The sequence below is a fragment of the Pongo pygmaeus genome, chromosome 16, assembly GCF_028885625.2.
Source record: "Pongo pygmaeus isolate AG05252 chromosome 16, NHGRI_mPonPyg2-v2.0_pri, whole genome shotgun sequence".
Lineage (NCBI taxonomy): Eukaryota > Metazoa > Chordata > Mammalia > Primates > Hominidae > Pongo > Pongo pygmaeus.
Window position 1 is genome coordinate 86346866 of NC_072389.2, and position 20917 is coordinate 86367782.

The following is a 20917-nucleotide window of genomic DNA, read 5'->3' on the forward strand; positions in this document are numbered from 1 at the left end:
TCTGCCCCCGCCAGTCGCCGGCGCCCAACTTGGGGGTCCCGCCGCCCGCAGCCCCAAGTCTCGCGGTGCTACCGCTCTGACCGGGGAGCCGCGGGCCGGGCGCCCCCCGCCGCGCGACAAAGGCTGAACCGGGAGGAGGAGGCCGAGGAGGGGGAGGAGGAGGAGAGAAAGGCGGGGACGGCGAGCGGCCGCGGCGGCGGGGAGAGCGGAGGGAGCGCCGCCCGCCCGCGCCGTCCTTTGTGTGGCGGCGGCGGCGCCTGGGCCTGACCCGGGTCCCCGGGGCTTCGCGCCGGGCTTCGCGCCGCCCCTCCCGCGCCCCTACCAAGCGGGCGCCTATCCTCCGAGCAAGATGGCAACCCCGGCGGCGGTCAACCCTCCGGGTGAGTAGCGGCCTGGGCCCCGCCGCTAGCCGCAGCCCGCAGGCCTTGCCCGGGGCCGGAGCGGACCAGGCGCGCCGGGCGCCCCCGGGGGCGCGGAGCCGCAGCTCGGCGCGGTGGGTGGTGGAGCGGCTGTCACTGCGCGGCAGCCGCAGCATCAGCACCAGAGCGGCATCTGCATCCCGATCGCTGCCCATCCGGTCCCGGGCAGGCGCCGGTCCCGACCCGCGGGCGGCCGGACGCTGGCCTCGCATCCTCGGGAACCCGAAGGGCCGGCCCAGGAGCCCCCAAAGTTCCGAAAATAACCGCCTTTGCCTTCCCCAGCCCACGCATTTTTCTCTTCCGGTCCTGGGTTTTGTGGCATCACGGCGTCAGCCAGTCCTGGCTGGTGGAGGGCTCCGCGCTGACGGAGGGAAAAGTTTGGAGCCGGGATTCAACAGGGTACAACTCCCGGGACTCTCCCCTGCCCGCCCCGCCCACTAAGCGCTGGTCCTTTGCGCCCTTTGCGACTGGCTGCTGTGTGTCCTAACCCTCCAGGGGCACAAAACACCCAGCGTGTGGTCACCAGCGTGGAGCAGCCCTGGTCCTGCCCAGGTGACGTCCTCTGCTTTCTGGGCTGACCTGTCCCCAGGGTGCAGTCTGTGACAACTGAGCTCATTAGGAAATATTTCAAAAATGGAAGAGTTCTTGATCAAGTGGCAACATTGACCTGTTTTGGTATTGTAGTAGGGAAGTTCCGTTTTCGTTGGGAAAGTTCCCTGCCTGATGAGCAGGGTGTGGGAGAAGAGAAACGTGAACATCTAAGCTAGTACAAACTTTTGGGTGTTGTGCAGAGGCTGCTGTGGGCACGGCAGGTTGCTAGGTCCCTGTGGAAGATGCAGGGAGAGTCACAGAGGGCGGCCCCCAGGAAATTCCCAGCAGAGGGAGGTAATGTGTTGGAGATAGGGAGGGTCGGGGGAGGAACACCAATGCCTAGCAAAGAAAAGTGTCTCTCATCATAGAATTAGGAATGAAAGATCCCTTTCATCTAAGGCGGCCAGGGAAGGCTTCTGGAGATTGGACGTTTCGGCTGAACCTTGAAAACCGGAATGTTTGAATATACAGAGCCAGTAGCAGAGGAGCATTGCAGGCATAAATGACAGTGGACTTGCTCTAAGCTTGTGCAGAGGTCAGTGAGTGGTTGGTGCACTGGGGATATAAGAGGCAGCGGTGGGATTTAACACTGAGTTGTTTGGATGTGACCAGGCTTTAAAGGACAGACTGAGGAATATGGACTCTCTCTCTCCACATTGAGGGAGAGTCCTCTGCACACTTCCTAAGAACCAGAAAAATAAAATAAAATGGAAAAAGAGAGAGAGACCTCAATGGTATTGAACAAAGAAATCGCATGATGACTTTTTCTGGAAGATTAATTTGTCAGCTATGTCTAGGAAACATGGTAAGGAGGGAACAAGACTTGAGACAGGGAGGCCAGCATGAAATGAGGCAGGTGCTGGGGAGGCCATGGCTGGACCAGAGAGGAAGGAATGCACCACTGGGCAGGGTAGAGGAGTTCCAGATTTGGCACTGATTAGATTTGGAGTAAGAGTAAAGGAGGAGGCCAAGAAGAGACAAACGGGAGGTGTTCATGGAGACACCAAGGTGAAGAGCCTGTGTAATTCCAAGGAAGGCAGTTCCATCAGCAGAAATAGGGACTCTTGGAAGAACAGACAAGGAGGCCTCTGTCCAGAACTCTGAGGAGGAACGTGGCTGGTCTGAAAACACATCTGTGCCAGTTTGCCTGCGACTGAAGCTGCAATTTCAACTCATTCAATTACTTCAAAATCAATAGAAAATTGATAGATGTAAATGTTATGAAATTAGAAAGAGCAAAAGAAGTTAAATGAAGATATTTTAGTCTAACATGGGTTTACATTGGGAACAGGAATAAAATCCCTGGTGATTTACATAATTTCTATGCCAGGACATCATTGTTTAAAACTGTTTTGTCCATTACATTGCTCCATGAGCTACATGGACTAAAGATGGAGTAGCTGCCCCTGGCCCAGTGGTGTGGAGCACAGGAAAGCCTGTGCAGGAGACTTGAATGGTACAAGCACAGGGTATTGTTTGCGTTGTTAGTCAACACTTGGCCAGCTTGACAGATGCTTTTCTCTGTTGACAGCTACACCAGAGATCTTCAGCATGGTGATAATTTCCCAAGTGAAAATTCCTTGAGGTGATCACCTTTCCTTTTACCATCATTTCTTTTACTGGTCCCCTGAGGACAATCTGTGGGGATGTGTTATTCTTGCCCCATGTGAATCTCCATCTTCTTCTTTGGGAGAAAGGGTTTAATTTCAACGGACATGGCTCAGGGTTTGAGCCAAAGAGAGAGAGTTCAGATTCTATGGGCAATTTACAACAAAAAGAGCCATGGTACCCAAGCTTGTCACCCAGAGCCTACCTCACATGGGCTTGTGAGACTTCTTTGAATTCCTTTTTCTGCCTGCCTCCTTTCCCCAGATATGGTTGCTTTGCAAAGAATAAGAGCTTGGTAAACAGAACCAAATGGACGGGGAAGCACCAGGATTTATTTCTGCTGCTAGTTCGTGTCCAGGGTACAAAGGCCACAGCCAGTCACCTCCCCACCCCCCGACTTGTTCCCTTTTTCCCAGCTGATCACTTCACAACAGCAGAACCATTTATAATGACACTCTTCTGTGATGTGTAGTGGGGATTCTCTAGGGTCTTGTTGGTGACTGATGATGTTGGGGTCTTCACACTCATGTTACTCATGTTACTCTGTTGATATAATCCAGGTCCAAATTTGGAATCTGCTCCTTCAAGGTCCCCTGTTGGGGTTTTAGGTTAGGATTCTACCAGCTACTCTGGGAGAGGAGAAGAAAGGATTGGGCTCCCAGATATTCTCCTCATGACTTCTGCTATGACAGTCCTGGCTATATTTCTCATATCCTGTGGCCCCTGGTACCCCCTCCTTCTGGGTCATTTACAGTCCTTACGTTGGTCACTGAAACTGTTGTATTGGCTGATTTTCTCTTTTCTCTCTGGCCAGGAATGACATAAATCCTTTAGACTAGAGAGTGAAGTCATAGAATCTTCCGTTTTGTGTGTCTGTGTGTGTGTGTGTTACTGGTTTTGCTACCTTTTTGAATGACATTTAAGTGTTTCTGATGTATAGGAAGTAGTGAAGGTTTGAATTAGTTATATACATAAAAGGGTATTTGCAGCTGAAATGGCACAATTAAGAAGGAGATTGTTTCCCCAATGTCATTGTTCCATCTTAATCTTTTGTAATTTAAGCATGAGGGAATCAGCTACAAATTCAGACCAGTAATCATTAGGAATTAAGCATTATGTGGACATTCTCTGAGTTGAGTATTTGCAAAGTAATTAATAAGGCTTGTATGTTTTAAAGGATTTCAAAATTATGTTTTAAGAGATTTGGAATTCCACTTTTTTTCTGAAATCAATTATTGGATTTTTTCCCCACTTCCAGGTTTCTGGTCTTTGGCATTTCAATTTGGAATTAATTGTATAGTGCAGGAAGATTCTCTGGACAAATTGCCTTAGATGGAGGGACATTTGAATCAGCTTGTTGAACTGATTGAATATCTTTGATATGCCAAGCTGTCTGCAGGGAGCACAGCAATGTGGAGATGAGGGAGAATATTTCTTGACCTCAGGGAGTTCTAAGTCTAGTAGGGGAGGCATAAGTAGACTAACTTAATAACACCAGGTGGAATGAAATGAATGTTGACTAGTCGTGTTCATATCATCGTGGGGAGCCAGAGGAAGTCTTACGGGAGGTAACTTCTGAACGTGGGCCTTTTGAAGACAGAGATTTTGACTTACAGAGAATTTAGGAACGGTCATTTTGCACGGATGGCTGGGGTGTGAGGCAGACAAGATTTGTGAAAATATGGGATACTGTCAAGTGGTTGCTTCCTCAGTGCCCTTGGGGACTCAGCAGGATACCTAAGAATGTGGGTAGGTTTTGAGCCTTTGAGACGTGTGCACTATGCTTGCAAGCTGTCCTGCCTTGAGTAGGGCTGGAACAGCCAAACCAGCTGGACGTACAGTTCAGCCCAATTTCTCTATATCCTGTCCTTCATTGAATCTACGAGCCCATCAATTGCAGGACACATCATTCTTTTATGGACTTATAAGAAAAAAATGAGCTGATGGCATTTTGGCTTTCATCAAAAGAAAGAAAAAAAGGAAGAAGTGATATCTGAAAAAAGAGGTTTATTTATTCCTTCAGTATGTATTTATTTTAATTAATTAATGAATTTTAAAAAGTTAATTTTTAAAGGCTCCTTTTTTAGAGCAGTTTTAGGTTCACAGCAAAATTGAAAGGAAGGCACAGCGATTCCTCATATATCCCCTGCCCCCACACATGCACAGCCTCCCCCATGATCAACATTCCCCAGCAGAGTAGTACACGTGTTACAATTGATGAACCTACAACGACACATCATTATCACCCAAAGTCCATAGTTCACATTAGGATTCACTCTTGATGGTAGACATTCTATGGGTTGGACAAATGTATATGACTTATATCTACTGTTATAATATCATGCAGAGTATTTTCACTGCCCTAAAAATTCTTCATGCTCCACCTATTCATTCCTCCCACTTCCGAATTCTTGGCAGCCACTGATGTTTTTACTGTCTCCATAGTTTTGCCTTTTCCAGAAAGTCATATAATTGGATTCATGCATTACGTAGCCTTTTCAAACTGGCATTTTTCACTTAATAATGTGCATTTACATTTTCTCCGTATCTTTTAGTGGCTTGATAGCTCATTCGTTTTGGTGCCAAAGAATATTCCATTGTCTGGATGTACCACAGTTTATTTATTCATTCACCTACTGAAGGATATCTTGGTTGCTTCTAAGTTTTGGCAATTATGACGAATGAAGCTGCTATGGGCTAATACTTATTGAGTAACTGCTATGTGCTGGGGACTGATCTTGGTTCTGGGATCACTGTGGTGAGCAAATTAGGTATACCTCCTACCATCATGCTGCTTGCTAGCAAGATAAATAGTCACAAAGGAGTAACACAATTGGGTTAGTTATGAAATGTGTAAATGTTATGAAGAAATGATCCCCCGAGATAAAATAACCAAGGAACCTAAATTAGAGGATTAGCAAAGGCCATCTGAAGTCAGCGAAAGCCTCTCTGAGGAGTTGACCCTTGAGTCAAGCTCCGAGGAATGAAGAGAAATGTGAGGAAGAGCGTTCCAGGCACAAGGAAGAGCCCCTTCAAAGGCCCTGAGTGGGAAGAGCTGGAGAACAGGGAGCAAGGGTGAAAGTGGTGTGAGAAGCTGGAGCTGCGGTAGAGGCCAGCTCACGGGGGACCACTTTTGGGTTAGGGGCTGAGACTTCATTTTAAAAAAGCGCTGGAAATCTACTGAAGGGGGTTTGAGCAAGGGACGTGATCTGACCTGCACTTTTAAATGCTGCTTCTGGCTGCTGTGTGGAGAGCCAATTGGACTGAAGCGGGAGGAAAAGCAAGACTCCAGTTAGATGGTGCTAACTTAGGCCAGGGGCTGTCAGTAGAGATGGAGAGAGAGAGGTGGATTTGAGTTATACTGGGGGCAGGGATGCCATGCTGAACAACTCCAGGGGCACCAGTTACTTCCCTGTCCATCCCTTGGGCATGACATGTCCTGCTTGGGGCGGAATCATCATGACTTCATGGTAAGGAGTTAGGGGAAGAGTCAAAGATGATTCCCAGCTTTCTGTCCGACACCTGGGTGGTTAGAGGTGACAGGAAGTTAATGAGAGGCAGGGGGCCTGTGAGGTGTGCTCCAGGCTTCAGTATTGGACAGCTGAGTTGAGCTGCTTGTGAGACAAGCAAGTGAAACTGTCATGGAGGCAGTGGGACACATGTTTCCAGAGATCTGGGCTGGAGAAAGAAACGAAGAAGGATGTTAGCCAGCCATTTACCAGGTTCTCTAAATGCTTTCCTTGGGGTAAGTTAGTTCACAGAACATGGAGCTTTTGGTCCAAGTACCATAGTTCCCAAGCAATGCTTGCATTTACTGCTTTATTGTCTGTCTTTATTGGGATTCACTAAGACACAAGGTCATAGGGAGATTATTTCTGCATCTTTTCCAGATCCAGCAATCCATTCATTTTTATCTATCTATCTATCTATCTATCTATCATCTATCTACCTACCTATCATCTGTCTACCATCTCTCTCTCTCTCTCTCTTTCTCTTTCCCTCCTTTTGTGGGGCAGGTCAGGCTGTTGGACTAGCTCACCACACGAAACTCTTTATTCAATAAAGAAAAGTTATTTCTCAGTTTTAGCCAAGCTCCTTTCCAATTGAGGGCTCTTGTTTATGTTGTGTCCCTCTTCTTGGAATGATTAATTGCTCTCTGTCCCTCTTTCCGTACCCTTACCCCCTCCTCACTTCTGACCATTTTCATGTCCAGTTCCTATTTTTCTTCTGGTCTCAGCTTGAATTCTTACTCCATTAGGGAAATCTATCCTGATCCCTTTATCCAGGTAAAATGTACCTATCATGCGTTCTTCCAGGGCCCCATAAAGCTGTACTTTGCTTCTGGAGCACTTCGCCTCATGTAAATTGTGTAGTTATTTGATCGATACCTGACTGGAAGCCCTGTGAGGGCAGGGAATGTATCCAACAGTATGGCAGCCCTGGCACCTACCATATTGCTTCCCATACAATAGATACCCAGTACGGTTTTGTTAATGAATAAATGGAGGGATGCCAGGGAACTGTCTTATATTTTGTATGTGGCTGCCTTTCAATGACTCCCTTGAAGGAAACAAAGCATATATCCTATATTTGTGGGTCTCTGTAACAAAATAGGCCAGAGCTGTCTAATTGAGATTCTGACTTTTATTTGGGAAATTGATTTTGATCTGAAAATCCTACCAAGATAATCCCTATGCAAACTAGTTCCTCTAGACTTTATAATAAGGAGCCTTGGACACACAAAGCTCATCATTCGTCCCAGAAGAAGGTTAGGTCGGAATTGAACAGTCAAATGTATTTATATATTTTTATTTTATACTGCTGTCCACAAAGGTTAGACCAGAGTCTCAGAGAGGCTCAGAGACTTATCTCGAGTCCTCAGCAGGTGGGTGGATGAGGAGGTCCTACACCTACCTGATACCTTGGACACACAAAGCTCAGCATTCTTCCCAGAAGAAGGGTAGGTGATAGCTTGGAGACTGGCTGGTGGTAGTGGTAGGTTCCGTGTTACAGTCCCACAGGGTCTTCTCAGAAGGGAAGTGGGATCCTCCCATTTACTGCCTTCTGTGTTGTGTGTGAAACTGTTGACATGGCTTGCTTAATTACCAGCAGTTACTGATAAGACAGACTCCAGGCTGGCTTTGAGATTCAGCCACCCTAACAGCATTCAGGAAGGCAGCAACAAGGTCAAAAGATGCATTCATTGCCCTCTGATTGAATAGTGCAGGCTTTAGAGTTGGAAGCTGAGGCTCTTTGCAAATAAGCAGAGACTCTGTGGCTGCCAAGTCTATAACAATTTGACCATTTTCTTCAGGGAAATCTACAAAAATGCCAAAATGTTTACAAATAGGTACTTCCTGCTTTTGTACACTGTATGAAAACATGGGATATCTCTTACTGTTTTGGTTTCATTGTGAGAACATACAAAGCGGAGGTTGGAGCTCTTCTCCTAGCCCCTGCTGAGGAGTTGGTTGCTTTCTTCACCACAACCACTCTTCCCCCACAATAAAGATCTGTGGTGATTGTAAAAAATTTGGAAAATGCACAAAAACACTAAGATAATTCTACCACCCATAACAATTTTGCATATATCCTTATAGACTTTTTTCTAAATATTGTGTGTGTGTATATATATATGTATATATAACAAAATAGAATTATTTCGAGCATATTGTTTTGTCATCCTTTTTTTCCCTTCATTAATGGTATATGCTGTGAAGAATACTGATTTGAGAAGCTGCATGATATCCTGTTTATGGCTGTGTCATAATTCGTTAACTCACTTTCTTATATCTGGGCATATAATATTTGGTGTGATTTTCTGTTTGCCAGAATTGTACACACCATTGTATTGAACATCCCCGTATATGAATGAATATATAAACACATGATTTTTTCTTTATTGTCAATTCTTTGAAGTAGAATTGAACAGTCAAATGGATTTATATACTTTTATTTTATACTGCTGTCCACAAAGGTTAGAACAGAGGCTCAGAGAGAGGCTCAGAGATTTATCTGGAGTCCCCAGCAGGTAGGTGGATGAGCAGGTCCTACACCTAGACGCTGTGCCCCCTATCCTTGGCAGGTTCCGGCAACCCAGGCCAGGCCCTGTTGCCTGTAAGTCTGCAACTCAGATCATCTACTGATGTCTATAAAGGGCAACTGTGTACCTTTCCCGGCCTCCTTTCAGTGATTTAATAATTTCAGTGGCTTTTTTATTAATTGCTGTTAGGGTAATTGGTCCAGGTCAAAACAGGCAAGAAGTTGCCTTACTCAACAGGCAGAGAGCCTCTGATGGCCTCAGTGGGCCACTGCAGGGGCCCCATGACTGGGCTCTCCATGCCAACCTGGGTTCTCATCTGAGGCCCCATTGTTCTCCCTCCACCCCCTCCCTTACCAATTCGCCTCCTCCATATGGCCTTTCTCAAACGCTGGTGCCACTAATTTACCCGGAAACCTTTGCTCACCATCTATTGTCCACACATCCTCCTAGGATTGATCTACACACTTCCAACCAGACCACCTGGCTGACAGGGTGGTCCCAGGGCTTAGAGAGCATGCGGCGAGGTGATTTCTGGTCCTGCCTGCCTGCCTGTGATACCATTAGACAGGCCGTGGTGGTTATTCCTGTTTCAAATGCACATTCAGGAGTTGTTAGTAACTGAGGATAAATGTGTTTGTTTCTGATTTGGCCATCCCTACTTTTCTTCCAACAACTCTAAAAAAGTGGAGAGCAGCTGCAGGTGGAACTAGGCATCTCTCTATCCAGGCTCAGGTGGCAAAAGGAAAGACTCTGAGGTAGGACAGCCTGGGAAGATTCAGGGGTGCCATGTCCAGGGTGGGAGCACCAGAGGAGTTGGCCTGGGTAGAAACCCAGCTCTTCGGGTAGAGCCAGGCCTTCCAAGAGACAGATTAGCTGAAGGCCTTACTGGTGGCTGAGCGAGGGAGGTGGGGCCAAAGGAGAGGAGGGTGGCCTTCCATATACTCTGCCTGTTGAGTAAGGCAACTTCCTGCCTCTTTTGGCTTGGACCACCCAATTACCCTAACAGCAGTTTAAAAAGCCACTGAAATTATTAAATCACTGAAGGGAGGCCAGGAAAGTTACACAGTTGCCCTTTCTAGAGGTCAGTAGATGAGCTGAGTTCCAGACTTAGAGGAAGAGGAAGCCAAATTTAATTGGTGCACCAATTTTTAAATTAATAGCCACACAAAATAGTATTGTCTTTCTTATCTTCCATAGACCTCTAAGTTGGGTGGCAGGACATGCGAGAAACCTGGGCACAGAGGCCAAACATGTATCCACACAGTGCTTCTCAACTGGGGGCATTTGCAATGTCTGGAAACATTCTTGGTTGCCACACCTCCAGGGAGTGGGGGTGCTACTGGCATCTATGGGCAGAAGCCAGGGATGCTGCTAAACATCCTACTGTGTACAGGGCAGCCCCCCACAACAAAGAACTTATCCAGCCTCAAATGTCAGTAGTGCCAAGGTTGAGAAACTCTGGTCTATGGGAACAAAACTCTGTAGACCTCTGGGCAGTGACAACTAGAAGAAAACCCCAGGAGTTTCACAAGGACGTGTGGCCCCAGATAATAAACGGCTGGCCCCTTTAAAACATGTCAAGAGAATGTGACAGCTTTAAAAGCAAGATGATGCTTTTGAGATAATTATGAAATCTGTGATGGAAGTTAATTTAAATGTGAAATAACAGAACTGCAAAAAGTTATTTTATTATTATTTTTAGAACAGCATTGATGTTTCTATCCCATCAGCAGTTTGAAATGAGGCATAGTCTGGAATCGTTTGCCATAATTTGATATGCTTGATGGATTCCAAGTCCCCCAAAGAATAAAATGAATGAATGTGATCAAGGATCACAGCTGTGTTCTCTCTCTCTCTCTCTTTTTTTTTTGAAAATATTTCACGCCAGAAAACTTCCAATTCAGTTCAGCCAACCTCCCTGAACACCACTTCTATTCCCTGCACAAAGGGTGCTGTGCTCAGTGCTGGTGGTGGTGGTGCGGTGGGGGTGGGTTGGAAAGATGTGGCATAAAACAGGTTGGCTACGTGTGTGTTCCATCAGTCTCTAACACAGGCAGCACTGGACACTTATGCAAATTTATGCAAATGACTGACCAACCATTGGTGAACAGAGGAGAATGTAGACGCCCTCCATTTCTTTCCTGCAGGCAAGGAAAGATGCTGAAGACTGTTCCGGGTATGCAGCACATTTCAGGACCAGTGTGTGCCTTTTCCTAGTCAGTGTCACAAACTGCAGGCCTTATTCCCAGCTGCTTGCTGGGTCTGTGGTGTCCCACAGATTCTGCAAAGCCCACCTCTCCCACATATTTCCTCCTCCCGCTATGTCCCCTGTGGCAGCGAGTGGCACCACTATCCATTCATTGGCCCAAGTCAGACATTAATTATTTTAATTGCTTATCCACCTAATTAAACAAATATTAATTGAATGCCAACCGTGTGCTCACAGTAGTGTGCAAACCCAGGCGTGGTTTCTGCTTTCACAGAGCTTTCCTGTGTGGCAGGAGAGTCAGCCATTTATTAAATAATAAGTATTGTGAAAGAAAGGAGTCTTTGTTTCCAAATGCAACAGGAGGCCATTGAAGTGTGGTGAGTGGGGGAGTGATGTGATCAGAGGTGGGTTCTGAAAAGCTCTCTGGCTGCGGAATGAAGGACATGCTTATTGGCAGCAGTCTGGTGAGGAGGGAGGCCTGCCCGGAGGCCATTTCGGAAGTCCACGTGAGGGACGTGGAGGCCCGGTCCACGTAACATTGGATGTGCACAGCAATAAATGGATCTTTCAGATACTTAGGAGGAGAAACAATCGAACCAAGAGAGTAAGTGATGGACCAGATATCAGAGATGAGAGAGGGAGTGGTAGTGTTCCTGATTTGACCACTGGGTGGATAGGCTATCATATCCCCAGCTAGAAAATACTGGATGAGATCCAGATATTTTGGGCTTTTTGGTGGGGGTTGGGGGAAGATCAGGCATTTGGTTGAGTTTAAGGCACCTTGAGCTCAAGACCTCCAAGGGAGATGGGGATTTGCCAGAAACTTCCAAGTTGCTTCATTTCCCCCCGCAGTCAGAACTTTGCCTTCCCCCCACCCCCTCTCCACTGCTGTGTCCCCAACACCTTGAGTAAGGTCTGGCACATACTTGATGCTTAAAAAATATTTGTTGAATAATGAATGAATGAATGAATGAATTGGTCTCCACATCCTCCAGATCCCAAACAAATGAAAAGAGATGTGCCCATCACAAGGTTTTGTGTTTTTGGTAATGTTTTATGCTGAACTTATTTCAGGTTTACAGACAAGTTGCAGGAACAATACAGAAAGCTCTTGTATACTTTTCCCCCAGATTCCCCCATTGTGTTGCTATTTTACCATGTTGGCTTTATCAGTTTTTTTTCTCTGTCTCTCTCTGTCTCTCTCTCTCTCTCACTGTGCCACTTGAGAATGAGTGGCATACGCAATGTGCCTTCTAACTCTAAATGCTTCAACGTATATTATTTCCTAAGAATAAGGACATTTTCCCACGTAACTACAATTTATGACAAAAATCAGGAAGTTGGCATTAATGTAATAGCATTATCTAATCCACAGACCTTATTCAATTTTCACCAATTGTTCCTCATAACAAAAAAAATGATTTTTCAGGTTCAGGGTTTAATCCAGGATTATAAGTTACATTAAGTTCTGATGTCTCTTTAGTGTCCTTTAATTCTGGACTAATTTCTCAGTTTGTTTTTTTTTTTTGTTTTTGTTTTTCATGACCTTAACATTTTTGCCAAGTATAGGCCAGTTATTTTGCAAAATGTCTCTCAGTTTGGTTTTGTCTGATGTTGCCTCACAATTGCATTGGAGTTGCGCTTTTCTAAAATTTTAATTTTTTTGGCAAGAATACCCCAAAAGTGCAGTTGTATCACAGGGTTACTTTTAACAATCATTTAAAAGTGAGTCTTTCTGTTGATGAAGTCAAGGTCGTGTGTAGACAAGACTAAGGAAAGACGATTAGTCATTTAAGATGCCATTTACATGCTTGGCAGACCTCATCTTTGGGTCCTATACACCATTTGCGAGTATAGACAGCTTTACATGCTTCTTGTTGAGTACAGGTCCCAGGGTTTTTTTTTTTTTTTTAAGTTGTAACATTAACACTTTCCTAAACTAAGTATCAATTTCATTTAACAAATAAAATAATTATAAGCAAACTATGCAAAGATGATCATATCTCTAATAAAGTCAATAGGGAGTTGAAGTGTTTAATTACCAACTTTCCTGACATACAAATTGAAAAGCTTTTCAGGTAAGTTGCTCACATGGAATGCCGAAACACACTGCAATTAACAACTGGATCTTCATTCAAACAGTAATTAGTGTGTGATTTGTCCCGTTCTTGGTTGCTGGTGCATATCTAGGTTTAGATGTGTATTTGCATTCATTTTAGGAAATTAATTTATGATTTCTTTTAAGTTTCACTTGAAAACAAATTTGCGTTTTACTGTGGCTTCATAAAAAGAGATCACCTTTTGTTGCCTGACTTAGTGACTTAAAAGCCAAATTTGGGAGGTTATAATTTGGCTGCAGAAACTTGCCGAATTTTCCAGTCTGAGAATTCTCCCTCTCCTTCCCATCCCCCCTCTGCTTCTTCTCCTCCCTCCTCCTTCTCTTCCTTCTCCTTTTTCTTTTCTCCTTCTCCCCTCCCTTTCTCTCTCTTTCTCTCTCTCTCTTCTCTTTCCCTCCTCACCCTCTCCTGCTCCTTTTTTCCTTCCTTCTTTTCCTCCTTCTCCCCAACCGCCTCCCTTTTTTTAAAGACCCAAAGAAACAGGATGAGGTGGAAATGTTTGGTCTACCTAGTAGTTAACACAATCCACTAGGAGACAGTATAGACATCGAACGCATCCATTTTCTCAGCTGTGAAATGAGGTGGCTCCTCTGTTGGGTACTGGCCATGCACTAGGGCTGTTCTGTATGCTTGGGATTCAGAGGTGGACAAGGCATTGCATGGCCTGGTGGACCAGGGGACCGTAGTGTGTGGGTGGCTGGTTGCTCTCTTGTTCCTGCTGTTGCCTTATATGTAAAATGGGGGGTGATCACAGCACTCACCTCATTTGATTGTGGCATGGTTATATTTACCAATGTTTGGGATGGTACCTGGCACACAGTAGGTGCTCTGTAAGCACTACTTGTTTCTCTCAGCACCACCCTAGTAGTGTGGAACATGGCACAGGGTTTGGGATTGAAAGGCATCTTTCCAGCCCAGCAGTGAAAAGTTGGGGAGGAAAAACCAGATGTGCTTGTTGAAGAGAGGGGGTCTCTCATGAAACAGCAAGCCCCATCTTCCCTGGCACTCTGAGTCTGCTGGGTGTGTGCAGGATCATAAGCTGTCCCTGCTCTGGGCATTCCCAGTTCCACTGCAGGAAGAGCCTCTAGGCCCTGCCTCTGCTGTTCCTACCTTGCACTGCCCTGGGAAGAAGGACAGTGGCGACCTTGGATTTGTCCCTTTCCTGAACCTCCTGGATCTGGCTGCTTCCTTCTGTCCCTGTTGTGCTGTGGCAGTCTTCTCACCACCCCTCTCCATTTGCTGGACCATTCTTCTGTCCTGACTTCTGCAGCTGAATGCAGACCAGCAATGCCCTCATCACCCACTCCTCCTTCCCTGTCCTCACTGATAGAGGGGGGTGAGGGTCCCATTGTCCAAGGACTGTTCTTCCTCTTGGCCCCTCCCATGCCCTAGACAGACCAGATGGGATCTGACCACTCTCTATGGATCCTCTGTTGGGTCTGGGGCTAGGCTGCTGTGCTGTGGGACGGATGCTGTTTCGGGTCTGCCTGCACATCTGAAACTTACCTCTGTAGCTGGCTGGCTCCTTGTACCTCCTTACCTGGCCCTGCTGGGCCTCAGGCTGAGTCCCAAGACAATCAAGTTTTGTACAACACTTTATGGACAGACTAGGAGTTAGGACATGTGCCCCTTTTTTCAAGTTCATTCATTTATCCTCATTCATTCATTCAATAAATATTTATTAAATATCTGCCCTTCATTCATCACAGTGCTTAGGTGCTGGGAATACACTGGGTGGAAAGAATGACAGAGTCTGTGCCTTCATGCATTTAGAGGCTTCTTGAGGGGAGCATCTTCCGGAGTCCTCCAAGCTGAATATTTCAGAACGCAGGGTCTGTTAGGTCTGTCTGCCACTAGATGGCGTGGTCAAATAGGTACCTCAGTGATTTGCAAAGTTGACCCAGCGATCACCAGGAGGGCTTGTAAAAACACAAAATGCTGCCCCATCTCAGTTTTGGAGTCAGTAGTTCAGGGGTGGGAGTGGGCTGGGGTGAGATTGGCATTTCTAACAAGTTCCAGTGATGCTGATACTGCTGGCCCAGATCCCCTTCAGGTCCACTGAGGCAGGGGCAGCAGTAAGCTAGTACTGTCCAATGCCAGCTAAGTCACCTGGTTCTGGATGGCTGGGCTCAATCGCCCCATTTCACAGGTGAGGAAATAAAGATGGTCGAACTGAGCCTTGAAACGCTGATCTTAACACATGGATTTGCCTGATCCCAAGTGTACCTTCTTTCCACTGTCACACTGGCTTTCCCTGGGTGGTCTGGAGGGAGAAGGGAGATAATTAATGAGTGGACTGTGCTGAAGAGAAATGAACCAGAGGTGTTAACTAGGCATCCAGCAGTGTGAGAGGGTAGGAAGAGGAATCAGTGGCCCAGTCCTGGCATTGACACGGCATGGTGCCCTGGGACACCCCTACCTTTTCTCTTTGGGCTTTCATTTTTTTTATCTATAACATGAAGGGTTGGCATGAAAGCACCTCTCATGTGGCAGGGTCCTGGAAAGTCCCGGGAGAAAAAGCTGAATAGACACCGTGCTGGTTCTCAGGGAATTTCCATGGTATTTGGGAGATAAACACAAATGGTCTTCCTCTGCCTGGCAGCAGGTCAGCCTTGAACAGCAGGGCAGGCTTTGCTTTGGAACGCAGTGTAAGGCTCTCACCAGAGGATCTTAGGTTAAGGGGTGGAGCCTGAAGAGCCTTGGAGGAGATGGTGGCGGGCTCCGTCTGAGTTGGGGAGCCTGGGGCAATGGGAGGATAGGCTGCCGATGGTCACAGCACCCGCAACTCCCCATGCAACCAGCCATCCACGTATTTCTCTGAGCCTGTCTCCACGTTTTATCATCTCACACCAGAACTCACATTCTGGATCTGTCTTTTAACTCTTCTTCTATCAGCCCCTCTTTTTAGTTTAAAAAAAAGACCCTATGAACATATGAATATATGTATTGACTATATAGATGGTCCCCAGCTTACAAGGGTTTCACTTAAGATTTTTGACTTTATGATGGTTATAAAGTGATATGCATTCAGCAGAAACTGTTCTTCAAATTCTGAATTTTGATCTTTTCCTGGACTATTGATATTCGGTACAGTACTCTCCCAAGATTTTAGGCCAGATCATCTGACACAAAGCCTATTTTATAATAAAGTGTTTAGTGTCTCGTGTAATTTATTGGATATATACTGAAAGTGTTCTGTGCATGTTTAAAGTAGGCTAAGCTAGGATGTTTGGTAGGTTAGATGTATTAAATGCATTTTTGACTTACGATATTTTCAATTTACCATGGGTTTATTGAAATGTAATCCCATCAGAAGTGGAGAGCATCTGTATGACTATATATAAAATGAACATATGAATATATATATTATGAACATATGAATATATATTATGGACATATAAAAAGAATTATATGTGAATATATATTTTTATTAGAATGAATATATATAGGAATGAATGTATTAGAATGAATATATATATGTACATATGTTCACTCCAATAAAAGTGGCTTACTACCTGCCCTAGAAGAGTCAGTGAGATGAGATGGTAAGAACATAATCACTCCTGGGATGGTTGACCTTGGGTAACTGAAAGCACGGAAGGTGAAAGATAACAAGGGACTAATGCAAAAGGTTTGGCAGTTACTGAGTATCTACCCAAAGGCAAAAGAAGTCATTATGTCAAAACAGCACATGCACACATATGTTTATTACAGCACAATTCACAATTGCAAAGATAGAGAACCAACCTAAGTACTCATCAACCGATGAGGGGATAAAGAAAATTTGGTATATATACACCATGGAATACTACTCAGCCATAAAAAAGATCAAAATAATGCCTTTTGGAGCAACTTGGATGGAGCTGGAGGCCATTATTCTAAGTGAAGTAACTCAGGAGTGGAAAACCAAATACCTTATGTTCTCAGAAGCGAGATCTAAGCTATGGATATGCAGGGGCATACAGGGTGGTATAACGGATGTTGGAGACTCAGAAGGGTGGAGGGAGTGAGGGCTAAAAAACTGTATATTGAGTACGATGCACACTACTTGGGCAACAAGTGCACTAAAATTTCAGCCTTCACTGTACAATTCATCCATGTATCCAAAAACCAGTTGTACCCGAAAGCTATTGAAATAGAAAGAAAAGAAAAGAAAGGAAGGAAGGAAGGGAGGGAGGAAGGGAGGGAAAGAAAGAAGGAAGGAAGGAGAGCTGTCATCACAATATTAAAATCAATAAAAATACATGTCAAAAAGTACTTAATGGTACAAAGAAAGTCATTTTTAACCTATAGTTCACTAGTTTTGAAACAATGCACCAAATGACATTGTATAGGTGATATGAATTGTCTGATGGTAGCTGAGTGCAAACCCCATCTTATTGTTGGATTTTCTCCATCAAATTAAACCCAACCTATTTCTTCCAGCTTGGCTGTTTGAACATCCAGTCTCATCATTTGTTTTGAGGAAGGTGCACCTTTTTTCTAGGGTCATTTATGACACCTTGGGTCTTATGCAGCTCAGGAAAATTGGAAGCTAATCTCTGATATTCTTTTAATTGTGGTTCATAGTGAGACACTCATTACCAGGTTTCAGGGTCCAGTTGAAGGCAGTCAGCTGGCTGGCAGTCCTTTAGTCCAAGTGGGCTGTCAGGAAATTACAGCATTGAAAAATAAACAGAATTAGTAAAGCATGGATGAATTAAATAGCTACTCAACACAGATGAATAGAGAATTAATGACTTAGAAAGTAGAATGAAAGAAATTATAGAGAATTCAGCACAGAATCAGAGTTCGAAAATATAAAAGAGTGGCTGGGAGACAGAGAGGTGAGACCTCCTCCTTCGTATGTAAGTTAGAGTTTCAGTTAGAGATGGTAGAGAGAACAGGGAATTTAGGTGTATTAAGATTCAAAGAGAAGAGGCTGATAATTTTTCAGAATGGATGAAAGTCATTGAGCCTCAGATTCAGGAGCAACAACAAATTCCAAGTGAGATAAATAAAAAGATGTTCAAACCTAAACTAAATGTAGGGAAAATAGAAAATAACAAAGAGAAAAACTTAGAAGCAGTAACAAACAGCAGACATATCACCTATACAGGAGCAGCAATTAGATTGATGAATGACTTCTAAACAGTGATCATGCATGCCAGATGACAATACAATATTTTAATATGCTAGTTGAAAATAATTATAAACCTACAATTCTATACTTAGACAATTTATCTTTTAAGAATGAGGAGATAAAAACATTTTTGGATAAAAAATTGAGAGGATTTGAGACCTCACTAAAGGAACTTCTAAAGGTGTACTTCTGGAAGATGGTAAGTGACCTCAAATGGAAGTTCTCAGATGCAGTGACCGAAGGAAATAATGAGCACAAGAATAAAGATAAACATGCTTTGGCTATCAGTAATAACAGCAAGTACTTTGTGAGGTGATCAGAGGTAAAGCTGTGTAATTTAGAACTATTAAACTTTTACTAAGTAAGTATAATAATATTTCTAGAGTAATAATTAAGGCATATAGAGTGTACAACCACCAACATATGATATTATTCATATTAAATATTTCTACACTTACTTGTATTTATGTATGTAAGGAGAAGAGTCTGGATTTACGTATACCAAAAAGTTAACTATGATTATCACTTTTTGTGTAAGTGTATTTCTTCACCTTTTTGGTCTTGTAATTTATAATAGAGTAAAAATATTAAAAAGAAAATGTGTTCCTAACTTACGTATCATACTTTATATTATGTAATTAAAAGCATTTGCTTTTAAATCAAATGTATGTTGGTTTGCATATTTCTGCTCTGTCACTTAGCTGTGTGACTTCATGCAGGTTCTTAGTCTCTTTGCTTTGATTTCTTGTAAAATGAGAATAATAATAATAATGATACCTACCTCATAAAGCAGTTGTGTGTACATGAGAGGACACGTGAAATGTGTTTCGTGCAGCACCTAATAGCATCTGTGCCCAGTAAACATTAGCTGTTACCATCATTGGGTCATCGTCACCATCATCCTAGACCTGAAGATCATTTCCACAAAGAGTTGAGGACTGATGCTCAACGGATCTGAGCAGTGGCAGCATTGAGGAGTTAGTGTGGAAACACACAGGAATTCCTAACCCAAGTACACGTTGCTTACACTGGGCACGCTCACTATGTGATTGTGAGTCACATAATCAGTTATGTCTAATGTATTTTTTCAGTGTCTACTGAGATAAGCATGTGTATATATATACTTATTTGAACTATTGATAGATTTCCCAAGGTTGAGCTATATGTATCTTCCTGGAATAAAAGGCACATGGTAACACTGCATGGTTCTTTTAATATTGTTATTAAAAGATATGCTGAATTTGATTTGCTAAGATCCATATTAGTAAGTGAGATTGCTAATTCCCATCCATTATTAGTAGTGAGATCTTTCTGCAAATATGCTAGAATTTGTAGTGTGGTCAGTGAAGCTTTTGATGATACTTTGTGTGTGTGTGTGAAAGAGAGGGAGAAAGAGACACAGAGAGAGAGAGAGCCATACTATATTGGTCAAGATTCTTTCAGCTCCAAAGACAGACAGCCCAGTTCAAACTAACTCTTAGACAATCCATAAAGGAATTTTTCATAAAACTAGGATATCCAGGTGAGCGTTTGGCTTCAAGTAAATATCCAAGAGTGCTAGCAATTACTTAAGGCACTGTTTCTCTTCCTTGTGGTCCCTTAGCTTTCCCCACCTTGTGTTGGTTTTATTCTCAGGCAGGTTCTATCCAAGTGGTGGTCCAGTTGCATCTTACCAATGGGAACTCCAGCAGGGGTCTTAGGTAGAATAGCCCTGCATGATATTCCTGAACCAGGCCCTGTTGCCAGGGAACGCCATGCTATGCCTGACCAGATCTGGGCATGTATATACCCCAGGAACCCTCATGGGGTCAGACTTACCTGGGCCACAAGGACTGTGGGTGAGAGAGGGAACATTCCTCAGGCAGGGTTCTCTGGGTTGTCCCCAGAAGGGAGACGGGGACAGGACAGGCAGTACAACAGATGTCTATGCCTCGTTGGCGAGGTACTTTTGTGTCACAGGTTTCAGACTTCATGTGGTTTGCACACCACTCCCATGAGGTTTTATTTTGTGACATTTCATTTCCACTTTTATTGGGAAGATGTCCTCATCCAAGATGTTCGGAGGCTGGCCCACTTTGGCAGGATGATAAAGTGGCCAAGTCAGGTCCCTCCCTCCACAGGCTGCTCTTCTAGTCAGATGTTACCTCTCTCTTAGTGCCTCACAGTCCAGCCATGGCAGAGGTATTGCCCATGTCCCACTTGGTTTTATTATGGCATTCTTTTGTCTGTAATCATCAAACAAAAAATGTACCTGTGAGTGAAAGTCAAAGTGGTTGTGTTCTTACTGCTTCACTATTGCCTGGAACCTTTCCCTTTCAGTGATCTGAGTCATAATTTTTCTTTGGTTTGTTGACAAAACAGTTTATACTGTTTTCTTCCAAAACAGCCCTCAAAAAAAAAATAGGTAAACAGAGAATGGATTTCTAATTTGTCTTACCAGTTCAGGCTTCGGCAGGAATTGAAACCCGGAATCTTTGTTTTGAAGACAGTAAAGTGGGGCTGCCTATATCTATGGTTGCTTCTAAGAATCTGACATGAATTTTATCTAGTTCCTTGCGCAAAATAAATCCTTTTTTTTGTAGCAAAAGGGGTTGAAGTTGAAGGAACACATGAGATAGTCAACAAACGAATTATTAAAATAAAACTGTATCATGAACATGCTTGTACAAACTTGGGATAATAGGCCATATCTGCCCACCTGTGGCCGAGTCTTGGCACATTGGTTTTTGTTTTATCGAAGAGCTGCTCACAGTAGCCTTGTTTCTGTCAAGAAAGATGAGCAGAGACTCAAACATATCTCCAAGTAAC

General features: G+C 44.1%; 1 protein-coding gene across 3 annotated transcripts in view; it reads left to right on the forward strand.

The window, feature by feature from the left end:
- The first annotated feature begins 98 nt into the window (after positions 1 to 98).
- Positions 99 to 20917, forward strand: part of ARNT2 (aryl hydrocarbon receptor nuclear translocator 2) — a 203047-nt gene continuing 182228 nt past the window's right edge. Inside the window, exon 1 of one of the 3 annotated variants that reach the window (XM_063652821.1) lies at positions 99 to 380. In XM_063652821.1, coding sequence (XP_063508891.1) covers positions 350 to 380 — 31 coding nt within the window. In that variant the 5' untranslated portion in view covers positions 99 to 349. The remainder of the gene's footprint in view (positions 381 to 20917) is intronic. The other 2 variants (XM_054450823.2, XM_054450819.2) reach the window with 2 other exon arrangements.